We start from the raw sequence: 22,495 nt of genomic DNA, 5'->3' as shown, positions 1-22,495 counted from the left end.
GACAAGGAGAAATTTGTAAATACCAATCTTAGGAAGTTCAGTAAAGTCTATTTGTATGCGCTGGAACGGGCGAACGGCAATGTCGCGACCGCCAGGTATTACTTGGCGCATCGATTTCTTATTAACCCTTTGACAAATGGGACAAGATCTAGTAGCAAACTTAGTAATATTGTATATGCCAGGGCAGTGAAGGGAACGTGCAAAGGTATCAACAAGGGACTGGGTTCCCCAATGTGTTTGTTGATGTAACTGATCTATGACTTGGCGGGCTATGGCTTTGTTAATGACTTGCCGTCCGTCTACTGTCCACCACAACCCGTCAGCAGTCTGGCAAAATCCCTTATCTCTCATTGCGACCTCCTCTTCCCGTGAAAAGATGGGATTCTTTTTAATCTCTATCGGCGTGGGTAGTAGCTGGTATATGTGAATCTTTTCTGCTAATGCCGCCTGTTTGGCAGCTGCATCAGCCTGCCTGTTTCCTCTAGCTTCAGGACTGTTACCAGTCTGATGTCCCCGCACATGTACAATGGCAATATCGGACGGGAGTGTTAAAGCCTCTAAGGATTGGGTAATTAACTGTTCATGGGCTAACTTTTGTCCTTTGCCAGTTATCATCCCTCTTTCTTTCCATATCTTACCGAAGGTATGGACTACACCAAAAGCATATTTAGAATCAGTGTAGATCGTTCCTAACTTGTTCTCTAGTTCGTGGAGTGCTCTACAGAGGGCATATAGCTCACAGGATTGTGCTGACCAATGACCAGGGAGGCGACCAGCTTCGATCACCAGTTCCTGTTTACCGTCCACTACACTATACCCACTATAGCGGGTTCCTGCAATACAACGTGAAGAACCATCAATAAACAATTTTTCCCCTTCAGTTAAAGGGACATCGGTTAGGTCTTCCCTAATTTTTGTTTGTAAGTCGATAACCTCTGAGCACACATGTTCTAAATTATCCGAAGGCTGGTCATTAGTTGGAGAGATGAGGAAGGCTGCTGGGTTGAGAGTTTTGGTCGTGATTAAGGTCAAATCATTGCTGTCCATTAGTATCGTTTTGTATTTTAAGATTCTCGAATCCGTGAGCCACCTTCCAGCCTGCTGCAATAGAATATTGCGGACTGTATGAGGGGTATGAACTATCATAGGGGCACCGAAAGTAATCTTTCGTCCTTCTTCCACCAAAATTGCAGTGGCTGCTACGGCTTGTATACATTCTGGCCAGCCGCGACAAACGGGGTCTAAAAGCTTTGACAGGAAAGCCACTGGTTGTCTATAGCCAGCCCTGCTCTGGGTGAGCACTCCAGTGGCTGTTCCAGCTTTGGTATTAGTGTACAAATCAAAGGTTTTGTTTAGGTCGGGTAGCGCTAAAACTGGGGCACGCGTTAGGCACCGTTTAACAAAGTTGAATTTTTCAATCTCTTCATCCGTCCAGTCAAGGGTTTCGGTTCTTATACTGGAAATCTTATCATAAAGAAATTTGACCAGAATCGAATAATTTTCTATCCATATTCTGCAGAATCCCACTAGCCCAAGGAATTTCCTGAGTTCTTGGGCATTTTTGGGAGGGGGGGGATCTGTATAATACCAGTTATTCTTTCTGGGCTAATTTTCCTGGTTCCTTGACTAACTAGATGACCTAAGTATTTGACCTCGGATTGCACAAATTGTAATTTGGACTCACTGACTCTCAGACCTTTCTTCTCCAGAAAATTTAAAAGTGCTACCGTAAAATCTTTAGCTAATTCCTGTGTTCTTGCAGTAATTAGCAAGTCATCCACATACTGTATGAGTTGGCAATTTTCTATCTTAGGAGCTTCATCTAATACCCGCTCTAAGACTTGACCAAATAAATTGGGCGATTCTGTAAAGCCTTGGGGAAGGACAGTCCACCGGTATTGGTTTTTACGGCCAGTAAAGGGGTTCTCCCATTCAAAGGCGAACATGTCTCTGCTTTCTGTGGCTAATGGACAAGTCCAGAATGCATCCTTTAAATCAATGACACTAAACCATTGATTATGGGGGTCAATTTTACTCATGATGGTATAAGGGTTGGGTACAACCGGGTGACGGGCAAGAATGAATTTGTTAAGCTCCCTCATGTCCTGTACTAGGCGGTAGGTGCCGTCTGGCTTTTGAACAGGTAAAATCGGGGTATTAAAGGGAGACATACAGGGTTCGAGTATACCGTCCTGAATCAACTGGTCAATTACGGGCTGTAAACCTTTCCGGCCAGCCATCGGAATTGGGTACTGTTTCTGTCTAACAATTCGTTGAGTATCTTTTAACGTGACTTGTAGCGGAGGAATATCAAGGATTCCTCTATTTCCATTTCCTGCCCATACTCTTGGATTTATTAGTTTGCGATCTTCTTCGTTTAAAACATAGAATTGTACTCCAATGCCTGATTGTAGAGGTCGAGTACCGATAGCCAATTGGTCCTGTAGATCCCTTCCTAGCAAGCATACTCTGGCTTGGGGAAGTAATAGAAGATCCTCAATTATGATCTTATCTCCCATTTGAATACTGACTTCTCGCAATACCGGGACTGGAAAGTCTCGTCCTCCTACCCCAGAAACTGTAACTGTCCCTTCTATTTTCACCCCCTGGGGTTGGTATAGAACGCTAGATCGGGTGGCTCCAGAATCGACCAGAAATGTCATCTTATCCCTGTGGGGTCCTATGCATAAATTAACTAACGGTTCTCCTTGCAGCCCCACGGTATGTATTAATTGAGAACCGTGACCCCCCTATTTGTGATCAGCTTCCATCAAGGCATAGGAACGTGTGTCCATTGCTCGCAGTGGGCATTACTTTTTAAAGTGCCCTTCCTTTCTACAGTGAAAACAAATAAGGGGTCCTGTTTCCCAATCTTTCCCAAAATTTCTAGGGGGCATACGTCGTCCCCGGAATCCTCCTCTACTCCTCCACCTGCTGGGGTCTCCACCTCCCCACCTGTAGCTCCCCTCACCTCGTACAGAAGTTGGCCAGTAATCTTTATCTTTTTCGTGATGGTCAGCTACTATTCCTTTGACTGTTTGTAATAGAATTTTAGCTTTCCCTTTTTGTTTATCCTCTGCCCTCTGGACAAATGCTCTCTGAGCAATCTGCAGTAACTGGGTAATTCCTTGCTCGTGCCAATTTTCTGTCTTTTGTAACTTCCTTCTGATGTCTGGGGCTGAGATGGTAACGAAACCCGTTAGAACCAATTGTTCCCCTGCTGGGGATTCTATGTCGAGACCCCCATATTGTTGAATTGCCGTGCGCAATCTATTGAGAAATGCAGAGGGGGTCTCCTCAGGACCTTGGGGAACCTCAAAGGCTTTTTTGAAGTTCTGTCCTTTGGGGACAGATTCCTTGATTCCTTTGATCAAATTAATCCTATATTCCTCCATCAGTGTGCGGCCAGCACTGGTATTTTTGTCCCAATTAGGTTTTGTGAGAGGGAATTTGGCTTCTCCAGGGATCGCCTCGTGTCCCCCTTGGTGTTCCTTATCCCATGCTTTAATGCCTGCCTGTCGGATCATTCCCCGCTCATCTAAGGTAAACAAAGTCTTAAAGATGGACGTTAATTCCTCCCAAGTATACAAATTTGGTCCCAAAAATTGGTCTAACTGTTCGGCACATCCCTGGGGATCTTCTATCAGGGAGATTAATTCTTTCTTAAAATTACGTACTTCGGTGCTGGTCAGGGGCACATTTACGAACCCAAGACCTTCTCCTACGGGAACCTCCCGTAGGGGTCGCATCCAGCTAATTTCTGGTTTCTTAGATTTGTGTTCCTGTTCCCTGAGGAGTAAATCGCAGGGTTCTGCCACTTCTTCCTGAGGGGTCTCACGCTGTTCTGAGTTACAATGTTCTACCTCTACTGTTAACGGAGGTGGTAATCGAGCGCTTTGTGAGCGAGTCACCATACCACTCCGGTTCTCCTCTTTCTTCTCTAGTGGTAGGGGAGGAGGGGGAGGTGCAGAAGGGTAGGTAATAGGAGGGGAAGGAAAGATAGGAGCTGGCATAGGAGGAACATAGGGTGGAGGGAGGGAATGTAACACATCCCAACCCTGTGGTTCAGGGACAAGAGGTTCCTCCTCTCTCTTATCCCTGAATTCTTTCTCATTCAAAACCAGCTGTTCAATGGATCCCTTGAGCCAGCAGGCTGCATATTCCCTGCTCTCAACATTGTCTTTCTGGTTTTGATAGAGCCATAGGTTCAAAGCTTTACACATCCATTCATCCTTGGATCCGAATTTTGGCCAGTACACGGAGCTCCCTTTAACCGGGTATTTAACCCATTCAATACAACAATACCTGACCATCGTCAGTTTCTCTTTACCACGGGTCTTTCCTGTGCCCCACTCAGATAACATCAACCCAAGCGGGCTGTACGTAGCTATCTGGTGTTCACATCCTGTACCAGGACTCTCCTCTTTGCTACCCATTATTCCCATGCTTATAAACAAGTAAAATACTCTTACCGAGTTCTAGTAGTACTGCTTTAGTGCGCTTCCTTCCGTCGTTTCTTCTCAATGCCTCTTCTCGGATATCACTCGCTTCTTCCACTGACCAGCCACCCGTCGCCCGTGAGTCCAGCTGAATCAGCCGGGGTGCACCTACTCTCGTCGTCGGGGCACTCTGTCAGTGGAGGGAGTGTGATCCCGGACGAGCCCCCATTTGTTAGAAATTAAAGTACCTTTAAAGAAATTGCTTGAGACAAAAATTGAGAACAAAGAACATTTATTACTACAACAATGCAAAGTTGGGTGCTTCCCCTTACCCTGGGAATACACACATACACTGGGGCTCACCCAACTTTTATACAGTCAATTTCAGTATCAGAGTGCCCTCCCCCTTACATTCTTCTGCCCCCTGGATGGGTTTGGCATAGGCAATCCTTCCTGCCTACGTGCAGTTTCAGTACACTTGGAGGACCAGGGGGTATCCTGTGGGTGCCCCATCATGTCATTGTCCTTATTCACACCTTCCTGATTCTCGGGGCTACAGTCTCTTGATATGCAGAGTTGACTCATTCTATCTAGGGTTGGCTAATTTCATATGTATAAATCTGTGTATGGTTAGCTAATTAGAAATGTATGACTTGGTACTTCTGTCCAGGGCTAGGAGACCCTTATCTGATCCAGACTACCTCAACTTCCTACATTCTATTGTACCTTACCATTCCTTATCTTAGTCTTATGGTCTTGTCACAAAGACTAGAAGATTCTTATGTTAATCGTGCTGACTCTGCTTTCCTGCATCCTAAGCCCCAAGCTTATCCTGTTTGAACTGGTTACAGCCATTTACTGATGAACTTTAGTTTCTTCCATGTTCATAATTTTAGATCAATTTTCCCATCTCTCACACTAGTGTCTGTTGCCTTCATGCTGATCCATAGGGGACTGTGAGTCTCCCACATTGTCCACGATTGCAACCGGTGCGAAGTCCCTGGTGGCCACCGAGTCTTCCCGTCCGTCCCTGAATGTGACAAATGCATAGTGGGGATTCGCCTGGCTCAACTCCACTGGGTCCACCCGTGGGTCCATTTTGTGGGGCTGGGCAGTGCTTCCAGAGGAGTGCTGGTCCCAGTGTCATCAACCATCTAGGCAGCACTGTGCCTGTCGCGGCTTTCCTCGTAAAGGAAAACATATGGTCATGTGGTGTTGTGTTAGTGGTGGTACACAATAACGAGCGTATAGAATGTAAAGCCTCTGGTAACACATCTTGCCATCTTGTCACGAGTAGGTCTTTTGCCTTTCAGATCAACAGGATGGTTTTCCAGAGAGAGGCATTTTCCCTTTCTACTTGCCCATTTCCCCTGGAACTGTAGCTTGCGGTGCAGTTGGTGGTAAAACCTCTGTCCTGTAGGTACTGGGTCGACTTCGGCATTCATAAAGCGGAACCCCTCTTTGTGTACATAGCTGGAGTACTCACACATGCTGAAAATGGATTGCAGGCACTTTACTACTGTGGCTGCCGATTCGTGGGGACATGGGATTCCAAAAGATCAGTGGGAGTATTCGTCTATGGCATTAAGGAAATAGACATTCCTGTCGTAGGAAGGGTGCGGGCCTTTAAAGACAAGGCTGAGGTGCTCAAAAGATCTAGTAGCTTTCATAAGTGTAGCTTTATCCGGCCAGTACAATTGTAGTTTGCATTCCGCACAGATGGGACAGCCCTTGTTTACTGTCCTTACTTCCTCTCCCGAGAATGGGAGATTTTGGGTCCTTATGAAGTGAAACAGTCTCGTGACTCCCGGGTGGCCCAGCTCATTGTGCAAGCTCTGCAGTTGGGACATGTGGTTGAGGGCCTCACAGTTGTCCCTGGACAGTGTATCTGAGGGCTCATTGAGCCTCCCTGGATGGTAAAGAATGTCGTAATTATATGTAGTCAATTCTATCCTCCAGCACAAGATTTTATTGTTTTTTTATCTTCTCCTGTTCTGGTTGGCGAACGTAAAAGCCATAGATCATTGGTCCTGACAAGGTTTCCATGCCAGATAATCTCTCCAGTGCCTTACTGCTTCCACAATGGCTTGAGCCTCCTTTTCCACTGCTGAGTCTCTCACCTCTGACCACTGTAGGGTCCATGAGAAAAAGGCTACCGGTCGCCCCTCCTGGTTCAGTGTAGGAGCTAGAGCTACATCTGATACATCGGTCTCCTCTTGGAATGGGATCGTCTCATCTATGGATGGCAGGATTGCTTTTGCAGTCAGGTCCTTAATATCTGTGAAGGCTTTGACAGCTGCTGGGCAGGTTGGGAACCGGAGGCTTTTATCAGTGGGCAAGCCCTGTTCTCATAGTTGGGGACCCACTGTACATAATATGCAAAATGTCCCAAATATCTCTTTAAGGTTTTCTGTTAGTGTGGGACTGGGAGGTCTGGGAGCAGGTGCATGCGGACAGGGTCTGGGCTGATTTCCCCCGTTCTGTACCACATATCCCAGGTTGGCCAGTTACCTAGTGCTAAAGACACACTTGTCCCTATTATACATTAGATTGAGTTCCTCTGCTGCCTGAAAAAAAATGGAAGGTTAATGTCATGGTCAGATTGTGAGTGGACACCTACCAACTGATCCCTTCGCCATGCGGACACTCGGTCCTGGGCAAGCGTGTGCACCCTGTGGGAAATTGGGGTTGGCTAGGGGTGTCTCAGAGTTAGCAACCCATCCAGGAGATCCTGGTAGTAGATCATGATCAGGAGGGCGACTTGTCGTACGCCTTCTGCCCGTGCTTGTCGCGATCCTTAATTGTAAGTCAGAAACCCAGGTGGTTGCACGGCCAATCCCGGTTCCGTTGAATTAACTAACAGGCGGAGCTGTATATATATATATATATATATAAAAATATATATTAGTCTATTAAATTGTGACTAACATCAACCACATTAGACAGAGTCCAAGTTAAATGCTAGTTTTAATAGACAAGTATATAAAGCAAGTTCTTGCCTCTGTGCAAGCCCAGGTCAGAATGGAGGAGCCTAGGATTGGTCGGCTTTATATATGAGGTTGTCAGGTGGTGGTCCTGGTGACCTAGAGGAGTAATAGCATATCACCACAGTATATTCTCCACTTATATAAATGCAGAACATTTATAAAGAAGAGCAAGACAGGTCAGGTGCCTATTCTTTGAAGGTGAAAAGAATGATGTCATTAGAACATAGAACACTACAGCACAGTAGAGGCCCTTATGCCCTTAATGTTGTGCAGACCCATATATTCCTTCCAAACTGAAATACTAAAGTCTTCCTGCCTTGTGACCCTCTATTATTCGCTAATCTAGGTGCCAGTCTAAGGGTCTCTTAAATGCCCATAGAGGGGAGGCAGCACCCACTTTGGGAATCACTATGCGATGTTAACTTTTGGTTTACGGTATCTTGACCTTTTCTCCAGCACGGTGAAGGATGTGAATGTGTCGTAACGGCTCTTTGTCACAGAATTTACTATCTTCCGTTCATCTTCACGTCCAACCCAAAACTGTACTCTCCGAATGTGATCTTCCCAGCAAGAAGCCAGTGCAATCCTCTGGTGTTCCATAAATGTAAGAGAGGTATTTCAGCCCCTGAATGCTGCTGTCCTGGTCAACCTGCCCGAAGGGCAGTGCCCACAGAACACCTGTGTAGGATTCCACTATTGTCCTGGGAGTTGGGGCTTAATGGGTTAGAGAAGAACACATTGTCGATGTTGACCACGGCATACCAGGGTTTGTCGCCCCTGCCCGTGATATCCTCCACCAATTTAACCACATCAGAAATGACCACAGCCAGAGTGAGTTGGGGAGGGGAGTGAATTTGTCCAATTTACAGTATCATACACCATGTGCCATTTTTCTTACAGTGGCCAGATTGGGCTGTCTTATCACACCCCCTCATAGAGGAGGGTATCAATCACTTCCCCGATCTCCTTATAGCCCCCTGGCACCCGATCCAGGTGGGTGCAGACTACCTGGGAGGGAGGGGCAATGACAAGAGGAGTCCACCTGGCTGCCCCAACAACAATGGTTGGCGGGAGACCCTCAAATATAAACTGCCCCTTGAGTACATTCATTCCGAGAATGTGGGGGGGTTGGGGTCTCATTGTGACATCATAGCGAGAGAGTAAATATTGGGAGATTGCCATGGTTTCACTTGTCTTTCTGTATTATTGTGTAACAATAAACCCATTGATGACATCACACAGCCAGCAAACCCAGTTGCTGAGACTGCAGTCGTGTTCATTGTGAGGGTTGAACGTGGTGCGAGCGCGTGGCACAGTCTTTGCCGAATACCAGGGCTTTTTGGCCAAGTGAGGCTCACGGTGGTGACGTATTTGAATTACTACATCACACGTCACTGGAAACACCTCGTGTGTGACTTGCAGGAGAATGGGCAATGCCTTGTGCTGTCTACGAGTGGCACGAGTGGCTGGGGAAGAGGAGCAGAGTAGGAGATCCCTCACTCCTCGGAAAAGAATGACGTGCAACTGCTGCAAGAAGATCAGAGGCAGGTGGTTTCATTCCCGAGTTGCTGCGGAGGAATCGTCAGACTTCAATGTCGACCGCAGGGAAGAAAACACGCAGCAGGTACTCTCGGTCACGTGTGAAACCTTCTATGAGGCAATGTCGAAATGAACATAAGTTGTACTGTGTGCACAAGGTTCATTACTCACGTAAACATCAGACACTCATCCTATAAGGAGAGCTTGGTGTTTCGCAGCTAATTATCTCCAATTCAGTGTTGGTAAATCAGTTACGCTTTGTCTTATCTTTTTCCAAAGCATCTACAGATTGGGTGCTTCATTTATTCTGAAACTTAAACAAGGTCATCAACAAGTGAATCCTACTTGGAATTTATACATTCCTACTTAATAAATGGGTCCAGATAGTCTTATTTTTGTAAATTAAAATGAAAAACATTCTCTTTCCTTTCACAGCACAAAGGATCCCCAAGGTTTAAAGTGTAAATGATAAAACTGGAATTACTGGATATTTCAATAAGAACAGAAAAGGCTGGAAACTCCCAGCAAGTCAGGAGGTGACCAACCTGCTGACTATTTCCAACATTTTCTGTTGTTACATTTGAAGTATAATTATTTTCAATATTTCTTCTGGGAACAATTGGCTGTCAAAGGCAGGAATTAAATTCTCTTTATTGTTTTGGAGTAGGGAGAGTTTAGTGCTTTTTTTAGGAAGGAATATATGGGTTGGCACAACATCAAGGGCTGAAGGGCCTGTACTATGCTGCAGTGTTCTATGTTCTGTGTTTCTGCCATGGTGATTTAAGAGTAAATATTAACCAAGGACCCCCAGAAGAATGTGCCCTTTCCTTTGGTTTCTGCCCTGGAAGAAAGACTGATGAAAGACTGGAGTCCTGGTTTTCTGGCTGAAATCAAAACAAGAGTGTTCTTCGTAAAGATGCACCAAGAATCTGTGGTTTGCCTTTCATCAAATTCAAGTCAGAAACCTCAGCCTTGAGTGTATAGGTGTAAAATCTGAATGTCTCTGGGGATTGACCCTGTGCCATGTGTTCAGTTGCAATGCCTTCAGCAACCCTTGAACCAATGTTCATTGGGCCAATCCTGAAAGGTGTTTTGCCTTGCTTTTTCCAGATACTTTTGTTCTGTTCACTGCCATGGTTCACATGATGAAGATAATGCTTTGCAGTGGATTTGAAAATAGTCATTAAGTTTTAACTGTGACTTTTACCTGCAAGACCACATGCTTGTTCTTGGTAAAATGTTTTTATTGAGTTTAACATATAAGCATACATACAGAAATCTGAAAACCACGTGACAATTCATTCCATTACGAGTAAGGACACGCGAAGAAAACAAAGTTAATGAAACTACATTCAGGATGATTTGTTAACCTCCAAAACAATTACACTCCAACTCCAATCATCCAAAATCAGATTTGCTGAAATCCTCATTTATCCAAAAGTTTACAAAAATTCAAATAAATGAAGATATCCAAAACAAATCAGGAATCTGCATTTATCTGAAATATTTTTCAGAGACAAACTAACCTCTCAGGTTGAAAAAAAAATTGTTGCACGTGAAATTAGAACATCGATTGTTCTCGTTTCAGGTAACTCCCTCCCCTCTCTTTTTCTATTCCTTCTTTACCTTCCCCTATTGACTTTTCTCTCCAACTCTCCCATCAAACTGCACACCACTCACTCCCAGCAAGTGGTTGGAAGAATTCCTTGTCCTGCCGTCGTCCAGGAGAGCGGCCTCTCGGCAGCAGCCGGTTGGTCACAGCCCTTTCAGATAATCGGAGTTGTAATGTAATAAGAAATAATCTATATGGTGAACCCATTTATTGAAATAAATTGTACAAAACAAAAGAATAAAAAGAAAAAGAAAACAACTCGAAAAATTAAATCTAAAAAATACATCTAATCTAATGCCTCTCTCTAATCAAGGTTACCTTGCAGACAGAGTAAAATGGGGATTTTTGTTCAAGGTATTGGAAAAATTTAAATTTGGGCCACTCTTTATTGGTTGGGTGAAGGCCTTATATAAAAATCCATTGGCTAGAGTGGTGACAAATGGACAAGTATCTTCTTCCTTTATATTATCTAGATCAACTTGACAGGGTGTCCTTTGTCACCGGCTTTATTTGCTTTGGTTATTGAACCGTTAGCGCGAATGATTAGACAAGATGGTGATATTAAAGATATTAAGGCAAATGAGGAAGAGTATAAAATGAATTTATTTGCCGATGATGCTTTGATATATTTAACAAATCCTACGCAGTCGTTAGGAAGGTTACGTGCAAGGTTGGAACAGTGTGGTGCATTATCAGGATATAAGGTTAATTGGGATAAGAGTGAAATGATGCCTTTGACAAGAATGGATTTTGCAAACTGCAGATATTGTTACATTTAAGCGGTTGGATAAAATTAAGTATTTTGGGATAAATGTAGATGATAATTATAATCATTTATATGAGTTGAATTATAGACTATTATAGCATAAAATTAAATTAGATTTAAATAGGTGGAAAGATTTACTGATAACTTTAATAGGGCGATGTGGCGGCGCAGTCTCCCATGGTGTATAACGCCACATGGCGGAGCAGCCATGGGAAGATGGCGCTGTCAAGGTTTTCTCCCTGCCTCAAGTCACCTGCCCAGCGCACGCCTGGGGCAGCGATTCTGATATCACAATGCACGAGGTGACTGAGCTTAGGCTGCCCTTAAGCGGGCGCGGGCTGAATTTGAATAAAAACGTCATTAATGGCTTTCAATGTGGTGGCTGAGTCTTTCTTGGTTGTGTCCATCACGACAGTGTTTTAAAATGAATGTTTTCCCCCGTATTCAGTATTTTTGTCAATCAATTACATGTGGGATTCCTAAAAGGTTTTAAGGATTTCCATGTGCTGGGAAGATCTTTATTATGAAAAGGTAAATTGGCAAGAGTATCTATACAAAAATTGACTTGGAGTTTTATAATTACCACATTTTCAGGATTATTATGAAGCGGCACAATTCAAGTTTATTAATAGAATGGTTGGATCACAACAATGTTTACGTTGGGCTAAAATCCAAATGGCTCAGCTTCATGAACAAAGAATGATACAGTTTATTTATAAATGGAATGCTCAACTTTTCCAAAATTATCCTTTACCGGTGTTAAAACATTTCATGGAAATATGGTATCGGACCAACGTTGCTATTGGTGCTGAGGGCAAAATTTCGGCTAAAACCCTTGTATTAAAATAAGCTTTGTATAAAAATAAATCACGTATTCCTGAATATTTGGGAAAAGAAAGGTATTATCTTGGCCGAAGATTGTTATGAAGCTGGAAATTTTGTTTCATATCAATGATGGAATGAAAAATATGGATCAGGTCCATGCTTAGTTACCAACTTTGTTACTAGATAATTTTGGACACAGTTTGAGATTACCTCGAAGGAAGAGATTTGAATGTTCAATTATTGAAGGAGGGGAAAGGGGATTGATTACACAAATGTATGCTTTATTACAAAATAAGATGCCTAAGTCGGATATTTATAAAGTGAGAAGTAAAAGGAAGAAGGATCTGTCGGTTTTAATTTCTCAGGATGATTGGATGACATTATGTGAGGACAGTGTGACTAAGCCAGTAAACGTAAGATAAAGATTCGTTCATTATAATTTTATTCATCAACTTTACTTAACACCTGAGAAGTTGAAGAGGTATAGATTTATCTCTTTGGATATGTGTTTTCAATGTGGGGAATAGATAGGGTCTTTTTTACATTCAGTATGGTTAGGTGATCAGGTGAAACCCTTTCTGAATGGAATTATGGAATTTTTATTGGGACATATGAAGTAAAATGGAGTTTGGAAATGAAATTGGATACATTTCAAATTGCATTTATTCAGTTGGAATAGGCAGTAGCGAGAAAATGTAAAGCTATAACCTGGAAAGATTAAATTGAATTAAGTATTCAGAGATGGGACATGGAATTGCAATCATGTATTCCATTGGAAAAGATAACTTACAATTTACGCCATCCGTCTACCATTTTTGTTAATGTGCGGGTCCCTCTGTGAAATGTATGGGTCTAAATATGTCATGGTTGATTGGTGACATCAAACCCGACTATGATGGTTTGTTTCTTTAGTTTGAGGTTGTAGAGGATGGGAGGGAGCTAAGAGAGGGGGTGGGAGGGGGGTATATATGGGGAAATTATTGTATGTTAATATGATGTATTTTATTGTGGATTTTGAATTTGATTTTAAATAAAGTATATAAAAAGAAGGTTACTTTGTAGACCACATGCTAATAGTTCCTTTCATTGTTGTTCAATAACATCTGATCCTTTCCTGCTTCTAAACTGTATTTCTGTGAAATCTCCACACAGCGGCTTCTCTGTGTATTTCCGGCACTACCTGATCCAATGCACTAATTGATAAGGTGGTGTCTGCAACCTATCTTAAGGAAGGCTGAGACGACCACAGATCGCTAGTGATTGTTGTTTACTTTCAAGCAAAGTTGGCTCGGCCAAGGGTTCTTCTCAGATCTCTGAATGTGCAGTGTGACAAGAGTTTTAGAGGTAGCTTGGAATGAATTACTCGAGCAGCTTCCACACACACACATTTGAAAAGCCAGAATTTTAGCAGGATTATTGCATCCTGCTTTTTGCCAAGGAGCAACAAAGTATCCACATACAGCTTGCCTAGGAGAGCATGTGGCGTTAGCAGGCAGAGTTAGAACAGCTTTGCTCTCAAAGAGGGAGGGAGTGAGAGAGAAGGAGTCAGAGAAATCTGTTCCAGAGGGACAAGCTGCCAAACTTTGGAAGGCTGCCTGGTCAAAGGAGAAGACTGGTGGTCTGAAAGATGACCTGAAAGAAAAAGGATCATCCGGAGAACCCTGAAGGGGGCAAGTTCTGTCAGAAAGACTAATTAAGAAGAAATCAGTTGCAGATGCTCTGGAAATGGAATCTCTCTCTCTGAAAACCAGCAAGAGCCCTTCTGAGTGGTAACCATTTGTCTGTTAAACACCAAAGCTTGGTGAACTTTGTTAATGCTAATGTATGAGCACTGTTGCAAGAATTGCCTGCAACCAGGACTGTGATCCAAAGAACTTTTCTAATCTTCAATACACATTACACTCACCTGCACTTAGTATTTGAGGGCGGATTAAGTGGGTTATGTAGGTTAAGTAATAAGTTAAAGTTCAATTCTGTTTTCATGTTCAAATAAAATTCTAAACTACTTTTGTTTAAATAACCCTGTGTGGTCGTGCATATCTATTGCTACTGGTTTTTGGGGTCATCTGGACTCCGTAACATTTTATGGGGGCTCATCCTTTAGGATTTGAACATTGCAGTTTCATGATTTATTAGTTGATTGGGATGTTTTTGCAGGCTATTTTTACAAGCTTACAGAAAGCTTGTGTCTGGAAAAACTGCAGCAATGGATGTTGATACATTTTTGTTACAACCATCACCTGCAGAACTGCAGAAGGTGAGAAAATAGGAACTGATGGCTATTTCTGAGGCATTGAAAATTGTTGAAGTTAAACATTGGATGAGAAAAGTACAAACGTAGAGGATTATAATAGTGAAATATTACATGTGAAGGAAAATTTGTTGAGGAAGACTCACAAAAGGACATTCCAGAATAATAGGCATTTTCAGAGAGCTCATGTGGACCAGATTAATAAACCTGTTCATAAGGTTAGGATGGAGCAGAATAGTAGGGCTGAAATAAAGTCTGGAGAAAATGTTCAGTAAAAAGATGAAGGAAAGGTAGGAAAGGACAGAACTTCTGTATTTATATGCCATTTGTGTAAGAAAGCTGGTCGTGTGACTGTCTAGTCTTGAAACAGAAAAGGTAAAAACAGGTTTAACCAGAACCATGTATACAGAAACAGTGGAATTTAAGGAGAGCAGAGGTGCATAACCTGATCAGTAGGTCATGGATGTTTTCAAGCCTTTTGTGTCAGAGGGCTTTGTCTCAATAAAGGAGGGAGAACTACAGGTTCCAGTTAACATTCTTAGAGATACTGAGGCTGCTCAGTCATTGTTGTTAGAAACCGTTTTAACTGTGGATCAAAGGACAGACACAGAGGAGACAACTTTGATTAAAGGTGTTGGAGATGAGGTAGGGTCAATATTGCTTCACAAGGTTGTGCTAAATTCAGAATTAGTCAAAGGAACTGTTGTAGTAGGAGTTACCCATGCAAGGTGTCTCGTTTTTGCTGGGGAATGATTTGTCAGAGAATAAAGTTGGGTCAGTTTTAAGATTGACAAATTGGCCTAGTAAGGATGTGGTTAGAGAGGATGGTGAGATATATCCTGCATGTGCGGTAACTAGGTCTGTGACTAAGAAAATGATGACAGCTGAAGATGATCCAGATGGTGGGAGTCACGTGATGGAGTAGTGGCCGGTCAGGGAATTCCAGCCCTCTCCGGAAAAGTTAAAAAACGCACAAAACACAAAGGTACAAGATTAAAATTTAAAACAAAGTAAAAATAAAGGTGAGAAGAAAATGGCAGCGAAGAGAGAAAAGTCGAAAACAACGGGAAGAAGAGAAGAAGAAAAAACGTCGGAAGAAGAAGGTGAAGGCCTTACCTGTCCGAGGAGGCCCGCCGCGGAGAGAGAAGCCCGCTCCCTCAGGTCAGTGGAAGTCCCGGGCTCGGGACTACAAAAATGGCTCACAGAGCCGAGTAAAAGTGCGCAACCGCGCAAGAAAAAAAACACACTGACGGGAGGGGGAAACAGCTGCGGAGTCCATCTCCACAGCTGAGAGAGACACCTGCAGCACAGCAGCTGGTGCAGAACAGAGACAATAACAACAACAAGAAAGAAGATGGTAAAAAGAAAACAAGGAAACAACAGATGGTCAATCCAGAGGAAGAAGAAGAAGAAGAACAGAAAGAAGTAGAAGAAGAAGAGAAAGGCAAGACAATGGATGTATCTTTTTTCAAAGAATATATGGAATCAGTGAAAGAATGGCAATTACAAGAATTTAATGAGATAAAAAGAAGAATTAAGAATGCAGAAGAAAAAATGAATAAAATAGAAATGGTCATATCAGAGATAGGAAAAAGAGTGGAGAATGTGGAAGAACGAGAAATAATCGTAGAAATGGAAGTAAAGGACAAAAGGGAAATTAGAAGAATCTAATAAAAAAGTTAAAGAGGCACATGAGCTGTAAGCTCAGAAGACAGATATAATGGAAAACTACATTAGAAGAAATAATATAAAGATTGTGGGCCTTAAGGAAGATGAAGAAGGCAAGAATATGAGAGAATTTATAAAAGATTGGATCCCCAGGGTCCTAGGAAGACCAGAATTACAGGAAGAAATTGAAATAGAGAGGGCACATAGAACATTAGCCCCGAAACCACAACCGCAGCAAAAACCAAGATCCATTTTAGTAAAATTTTTAAGATATACAAGAGAAAATATATTGGAGAAAGCAATGAAGAAAATAAGAGAAGACAAAAAGCCACTGGAATACAAAGGTCAAAAATTTTTTTTCTATCCAGACATAAGTTTTGATCTCCTGAAGAAGAGGAAGGAGTTCAATACAGCAAAAACGATCTTATGGAAAAAAGGATATAAATTTATGTTAAAGTACCCAACGGTACTTAAAATAGTTATTCCAGGGCAACAAAACAGACTATTCTCGGATCCAGAGGAAGCACGAAAATTTGCAGAACAACTACAAAACAAGCAGAGAGATGAAGACATGTAATGAGAGTAAAAATGACCACGAACTATATGTATGTGTGTATATGGGTATATGTATGTATATATTATATATATATATATAAAGAAATATATATATATATATATATATATATATGTAGATGTGTATGTATGTGTGTGTATACATGAATGTATACGTATTTAGAGGAAAATATATAGAGTATAGATAAGAATTAATAAGGGAATGAAAGGGAATAGAGGGAATAAGGAGGGAATTAAAAGAGTGACCTTTGTTACATATGAGAATTGAAATCTTTTCCGGGGGGGGCTGGGTGGGGATGAGTTACGGTCACTGCAAAATCAGTTGACATTTGCGAGTGAATTCGCAAATCCAAATGGAGAGGGGAGATGTGTTTGCCCAACAAGAGATAAAGGGCAACTCAGGAGGGGGAGGGGAGAATGGGGTTAAAGAAGTTTTAAATAGGAGAATAAGGAAAATGTTTGATGTTTTAGAAATGTTGTCTTATAAAGTGTTCAAAACAAGAAAACAGAAATGGATAAGAAGGAAAGGTGATGATGGAGAAACGGAAAGGGAAGATAAACAAAGTTTGAAATGGCTACGTTGAACTATATGACTTTAAATATTAACGGAATACATAACCAAATCAAAAGGAAGAAACTGCTAAATTTACTGAAAAAAGAAAAAATTGATATAACATTTGTGCAAGAAACACATTTAACTGAATTGGAGCACAAGAAATTAAAGAGAGATTGGGTAGGACATGTAACAGCAGCGTCGTATAATTCAAAAGCAAGAGGAGTAGCTATATTAATCAGTAAAAATGTACCAATTAAAATAGAAGAGGAAATAATAGATCCAGCAGGGAGATATGTAATGATAAAATGTCAGATATATTTGGAGTTTTGGTATCTACTCAATGTATATTCACCTAACGAAGAAGATCAAAAGTTTATGCAAGATATTTTTTTGAAGATAGCAGATACGCAAGGGAACATATTAATAGGAGGGGATTTCAACCCTAATTTGGATTCAAATATGGATAAAACTGGGAAAAAAATTAACAGAAAGAACAAAGTAACCAAATTTATAATTAAATCGATGCAAGAAATGCAACTTTTGGATATATGGAGGAAACAACACCCAAAGGAAAAGGAATATTCATATTATTCGGGTAGACATAAAACATACTCAAGAATAGACCTATTTCTGTTATCAGCTCGTAAGCAAGATAGAGTAAGAAAAACAGAATATAAAGCTAGAATATTATCGGACCATTCACCCTTGATATTGACAACAGAGTTAGAGGACATCCCTCCAAGAATGTATAGATGGAAATTAAACTCCATGCTACTTAAAAGGCAGGATTTTAGAGAATTCATTGAAAGACAAATTAAAATGTACTTTGAAATAAATACGAATCAGTGAAAGATAAGTTTATACTATGGGATGCAATGAAAGCGTTCATTAGAGGGCAAATAATAAGTTATGTAACCAAGATGAAGAAGGACTATAATTAGGAAACAGAGCAGTTGGAAAGGAAAATAGTAAATATAGAAAAAGAATTAGCAATGAAGGAAGATACAACTAAAAGAAGAGAATTGGCAGATCAAAAAATAAAATATGAAACATTACAAACATATAAGGTGGAGAAGAACATAATGAAGACAAAACAGAAATATTATGAACTAAGGGAAAAAACGCACAAAATCCTAGCATAGCAGCTTAAGACAGAACAAGCTAAGAAAATTGTATTGGCATCAAGGAAAAAAGTAAACAAATCACATATAATCCAACGGAGATCAATGAAAACTTTAGAGAATTCTATGAACAATTATACCAAACTAAAAACGAAGGGAAAGAAGGCAAAATAGATGAATTTTTAACTAAAATTGAACTACCAAAATCACAAATAGAGGAATAAAATAAATTAACAGAACCATTTGAAATAGTAGAAATACAAGAGATAATAAAAAAAAACTACCAAATAATAAAACACCAGGAGAGGATGAATTCCCAATAGAATTCTATAAAACATTTAAAGATTTATTAATTCCTCCCCTCCTGGAAGTAATCAACCAGATTGACAAAACACAAAGCTTACCAGATTCATGTAAAACAGCAATAATTACAGTAATACCAAAGCAAGGGAAAGATCCACTCGCACCAGCATCATATAGACCAATATCATTACTTAACACAGATTATAAGATAATAGCTAAACTAGTAGCAAACAGATTAGCAGATTATGTACCTAAAATGGTAAATCTAGACCAAACTGGATTTATTAAAAAAAGACGCACAACAGACAATATTTGTAAATTTATTAACTTAATTCATGCAGTAGAAGGGAGTAAAGCGCCAACAGTAGCAGTTGCTTTAGACGCAGAGAAGGCCTTTGAAATGAAAGGGGAGGGATTAGACGAAGGGGCCCGAGAAATGAAGGCAGTGTTAGGGAGACATGAGCAGGGAAATGATGAAGCGGAATTCCGTCGATGCCCGTGTGTGTGTATAGGAGGCTGGTCTTTAGTATTTTCCATCCTTTTCGTATTGATCCAAGACTGGGCAAGACCACGTGTTGCCCATGTGCATATTCCGATGAAATGGTGTGGAATGGCCCCTGTTTATAAACAGGCATCTTCCACTCAAGTGGTTTCACATCCTCCTCAATCCCAAGGGTTTGCAAATAGATGAGGGAATATGGAATTGCTGCCAGGAAAGTACAACACGTCTTCAAACTAACAGGATTTTGCAATTTGTAGGAAACAACAGAAGATCACCTACAAAAACATCGGAAGACAGTAGGTGATCTTCTGAAATGGTTGGCAGTCGAGGGTCACTATGGAGTTCATATCACCGAAGACGAATTCTACGCATTAGGTGATGGTTTCCAGATGGAGGAAGAGGACGATGCGATGGGGTCATTTGCTGAGATGGGCGAAAGACTGAATGACCACCAGCAAGGCCTGAAGGTATGAACACTTCCAGGTGTTTTGGATAAGTGTATATTCGAACAATTGTAAAAATATTTTGGATTGGACTTTTCATCAGAACCTCTGATCAGTACAGATTTGATGAAAGGCGACTGACTAAATTTCACTTAAATAATGACTAACACAATTTCCAAATGAGGTTGAATTGAATTTTGACGATCTTCTCCCAATCCTATTCAAAGATCTAGCAGATCCTCTTTCTAACTCAGTCCTACTTTCTGTTCTTTGCTCTGGCCCAGTCACGCAAGTGATGAGAGATGACGGGAATATGATTAACTTACTTGTGAAGGGGCAGTGATTGACGATGGTCACAGAGACCCTTCACTAACAATCTCACCATGGCAGCTTCTTAACAAAAACTCTTCACCTCAGTAATGCTGTATTCACATATAATGTGGATATTGATGTTGTAAAGGGAAGAACCTCCTCCCCTATTTTGATAACTCCAGCACCCACTCATGTGATTAACTCTTTATAACCCATTGAATGGGCCATGCAAGCTATTCACAACCAAAAAGGGTTGAGGAAGCATACACCACCGGAATGAATTCTGGCGTAGCAACGTCACTGTTCGTCCACTCAACCAGGCCAGATCCTTGTGCAGATCTAGGGATTGGTTTGGAAAAGAGAGTGAGTAAGGCTACACCCCCTCACTACCACAATTTTCCTGTTGTTGAGGCAACTGTTGGTGACAGCAGGAGCAGAAAGATTCATCCCATGTTTCTCCAGGGGCTCCCTCAATTCTGATGTGTGGTAGCACCATTGTGCTAAATGGGATAGATTCAGAATAAATTGACAGCTGGAATCACAGTGGCCAAAAGGTACGATGGGCCTTTAACATTTGCAGCAGGAAAGTGTTACTTACCATCGTTAGTTCTCCCATTACAACCAAGACAAGTCATCACCATGGTTTAATAGGGAATGCAGATGCACATGAGGTGCCAGACTGATAATCTTACAACACTGGACAGAGGGCAGGCAATGCAGAAAAAAAAATAACATTCCAAAGACAGAATTAACCGCTGATGAAATTTGAGCTCTGTCGTCCTTCCGGCTGGGTCATGAACAGTAAACAGGAAAAGAGGGACCAAGGGTCTCCTCATTCTCAGTGGTGGTAGGCCTCAGCTTCTGAATAACAATGTTGGGGTTAAGACACTTTCTAGCATGTTCCATCAGGTTCTTCCGACACCATCACAGAAATCACTTTCACCCTATTTGATTTACTTAGGAACACCAAGTGCAGCAGACAAATAGGACCAGACTCCATCACATTCGAAGTACTGGAGAAGTTCAGTCTAGATTTTTTTGCACCTCTTGTCACAGTTGATCCACTGACATCCTTCTGACAAAGTGGCAAATTCTTCAGGTATCTGGTCCATCTACCAAAAGCAGGACAAAGCCATACTTTATTTAATCAGCTGCCCGATGGAAAGTGTGTCGCACACACTGTGACATAAAGTGGCATTGTTCACCAATAACCTGCATAATGGTACTTCAATTGGGTTTTGTCACATGACTCCAGGTCTCCTTCTCACTGTGGTCCTAACATGGACCAGCCACTTTGAGTACTGTGATAACTAAAACAGATCAGAGGCTACCTGTCAAGCAGTAGGTGGCGAACCTTTGCTCCGCACTTGACTGGATGAGCACAATTCCCAAAGGGCCCAAGGACCTCAACAGCAGAGCAAAGCAGTTGGCTTGATTAGCCCTCCATTCATTCTCTCCACTGAGGTAGTCCTGTATTCTATCAACGGAGTGAACGACATCTACTCGACTCCAAGAATATGTCCAAAGAGGAGCCTTCTGACATGGAGAGGGACGTGCGTTAGGTCCGTAGGAACATTACTACCTGCTGATTCCCCTCCACACTCCTCTCCCTTCTAACTGGGAAAGATATTGCCGTTCGTTCAGTTTGGGCCCTGGCAGGGACACCTGCATCTTGAAGCACTAATGTGAAAATGATAATTACCCAGAATGTTTTCACTCAAATGGGGATAGATTTTCATGTTTGTCATTCCTTAATATGCAGTGCTCAAGTCAGATTTTCATCGTTAAAAAAGAGCAAAGATCTTTAAACATTTACCAATTGATGTTATCTTATTTTCGTAAAGCATTGCTTAACATGTATGCAAATTATTGCCCTGTGTGTGCTTGACAGCCTGGTTTGTTTTGGAATAAGGCGACTTGAATAAAGTCTTGTCAAGTCCAAAGGATGTTGAACAAAATGGTAAAGATAAATACAATAAAGTCACCGTTATGTCTCTGTGTGGGAGGCTTCTTAAATAGCAGAAGTAAAATCTCTTCTGCTATTTGAATCTTGCATCTTCTTAGAGATGCAAGATTCAAATAGCAGAAGAGATTTTACTTATTGATGCCTTCCACCATGCCAGGAAATGTTCATACTCACATAGACATGCACCCCACATTGGTGCACGACATTTACGACAGTGAGACGGGTGTGTTATCTCGTCAGGATCATGTGAACTCTTTTGTAACTTCCTAGGAATACACCCTTCTCACTGTGGTAACCGTCGTGCACTACTGGGGGGCACCTATACATGAGTATGAGTGTGAACAGTTTCCTGAGATGGTGGAAGGCATCAGTAAGTAAACTCCCTTCTGTTATTTGAATCTTGCATCTTTAAGTTATTTAAGAATCCTCCCAGGTAACACGGAGACAGAACATGTTGGCAGTGGTCGGTAAAGAGAACAAGAATAAAACTATAAAATTGATTGGAAGTGACTGAAATCTGAAGGGGAAGAAGAGAAAAAGTACACCTGGAAATGAATGGCTGGTGCAACAGCAGTTCACCCAGTGATGGACGGGAGGCTGAAGACATGGTTGAATCGTTGAAAACGTTTCAG

At 41.6% G+C, this 22,495-nt stretch overlaps 1 protein-coding gene across 2 annotated transcripts in view; it reads left to right on the top strand.

Moving 5' to 3' along the window:
* The first annotated feature begins 8,680 nt into the window (after window positions 1-8,680).
* Window positions 8,681-22,495, top strand: part of LOC138759060 (microtubule-actin cross-linking factor 1-like) — a 28,394-nt gene continuing 14,579 nt past the window's right edge. For both annotated transcript variants that reach the window (XM_069928921.1, XM_069928920.1), the window contains exons 1-2: window positions 8,681-9,050; window positions 19,400-19,609. In XM_069928921.1, the coding sequence (XP_069785022.1) occupies window positions 8,853-9,050; window positions 19,400-19,609 (408 nt within the window). In that variant the 5' untranslated portion in view covers window positions 8,681-8,852. The remainder of the gene's footprint in view (window positions 9,051-19,399; window positions 19,610-22,495) is intronic.

This window comes from Narcine bancroftii, chromosome 3 (genome assembly GCF_036971445.1).
Source record: "Narcine bancroftii isolate sNarBan1 chromosome 3, sNarBan1.hap1, whole genome shotgun sequence".
NCBI lineage: Eukaryota > Metazoa > Chordata > Chondrichthyes > Torpediniformes > Narcinidae > Narcine > Narcine bancroftii.
The sequence above is the reverse complement of the archived record's forward strand: the minus strand, read 5'-3'. Positions and strand labels throughout refer to the sequence as shown.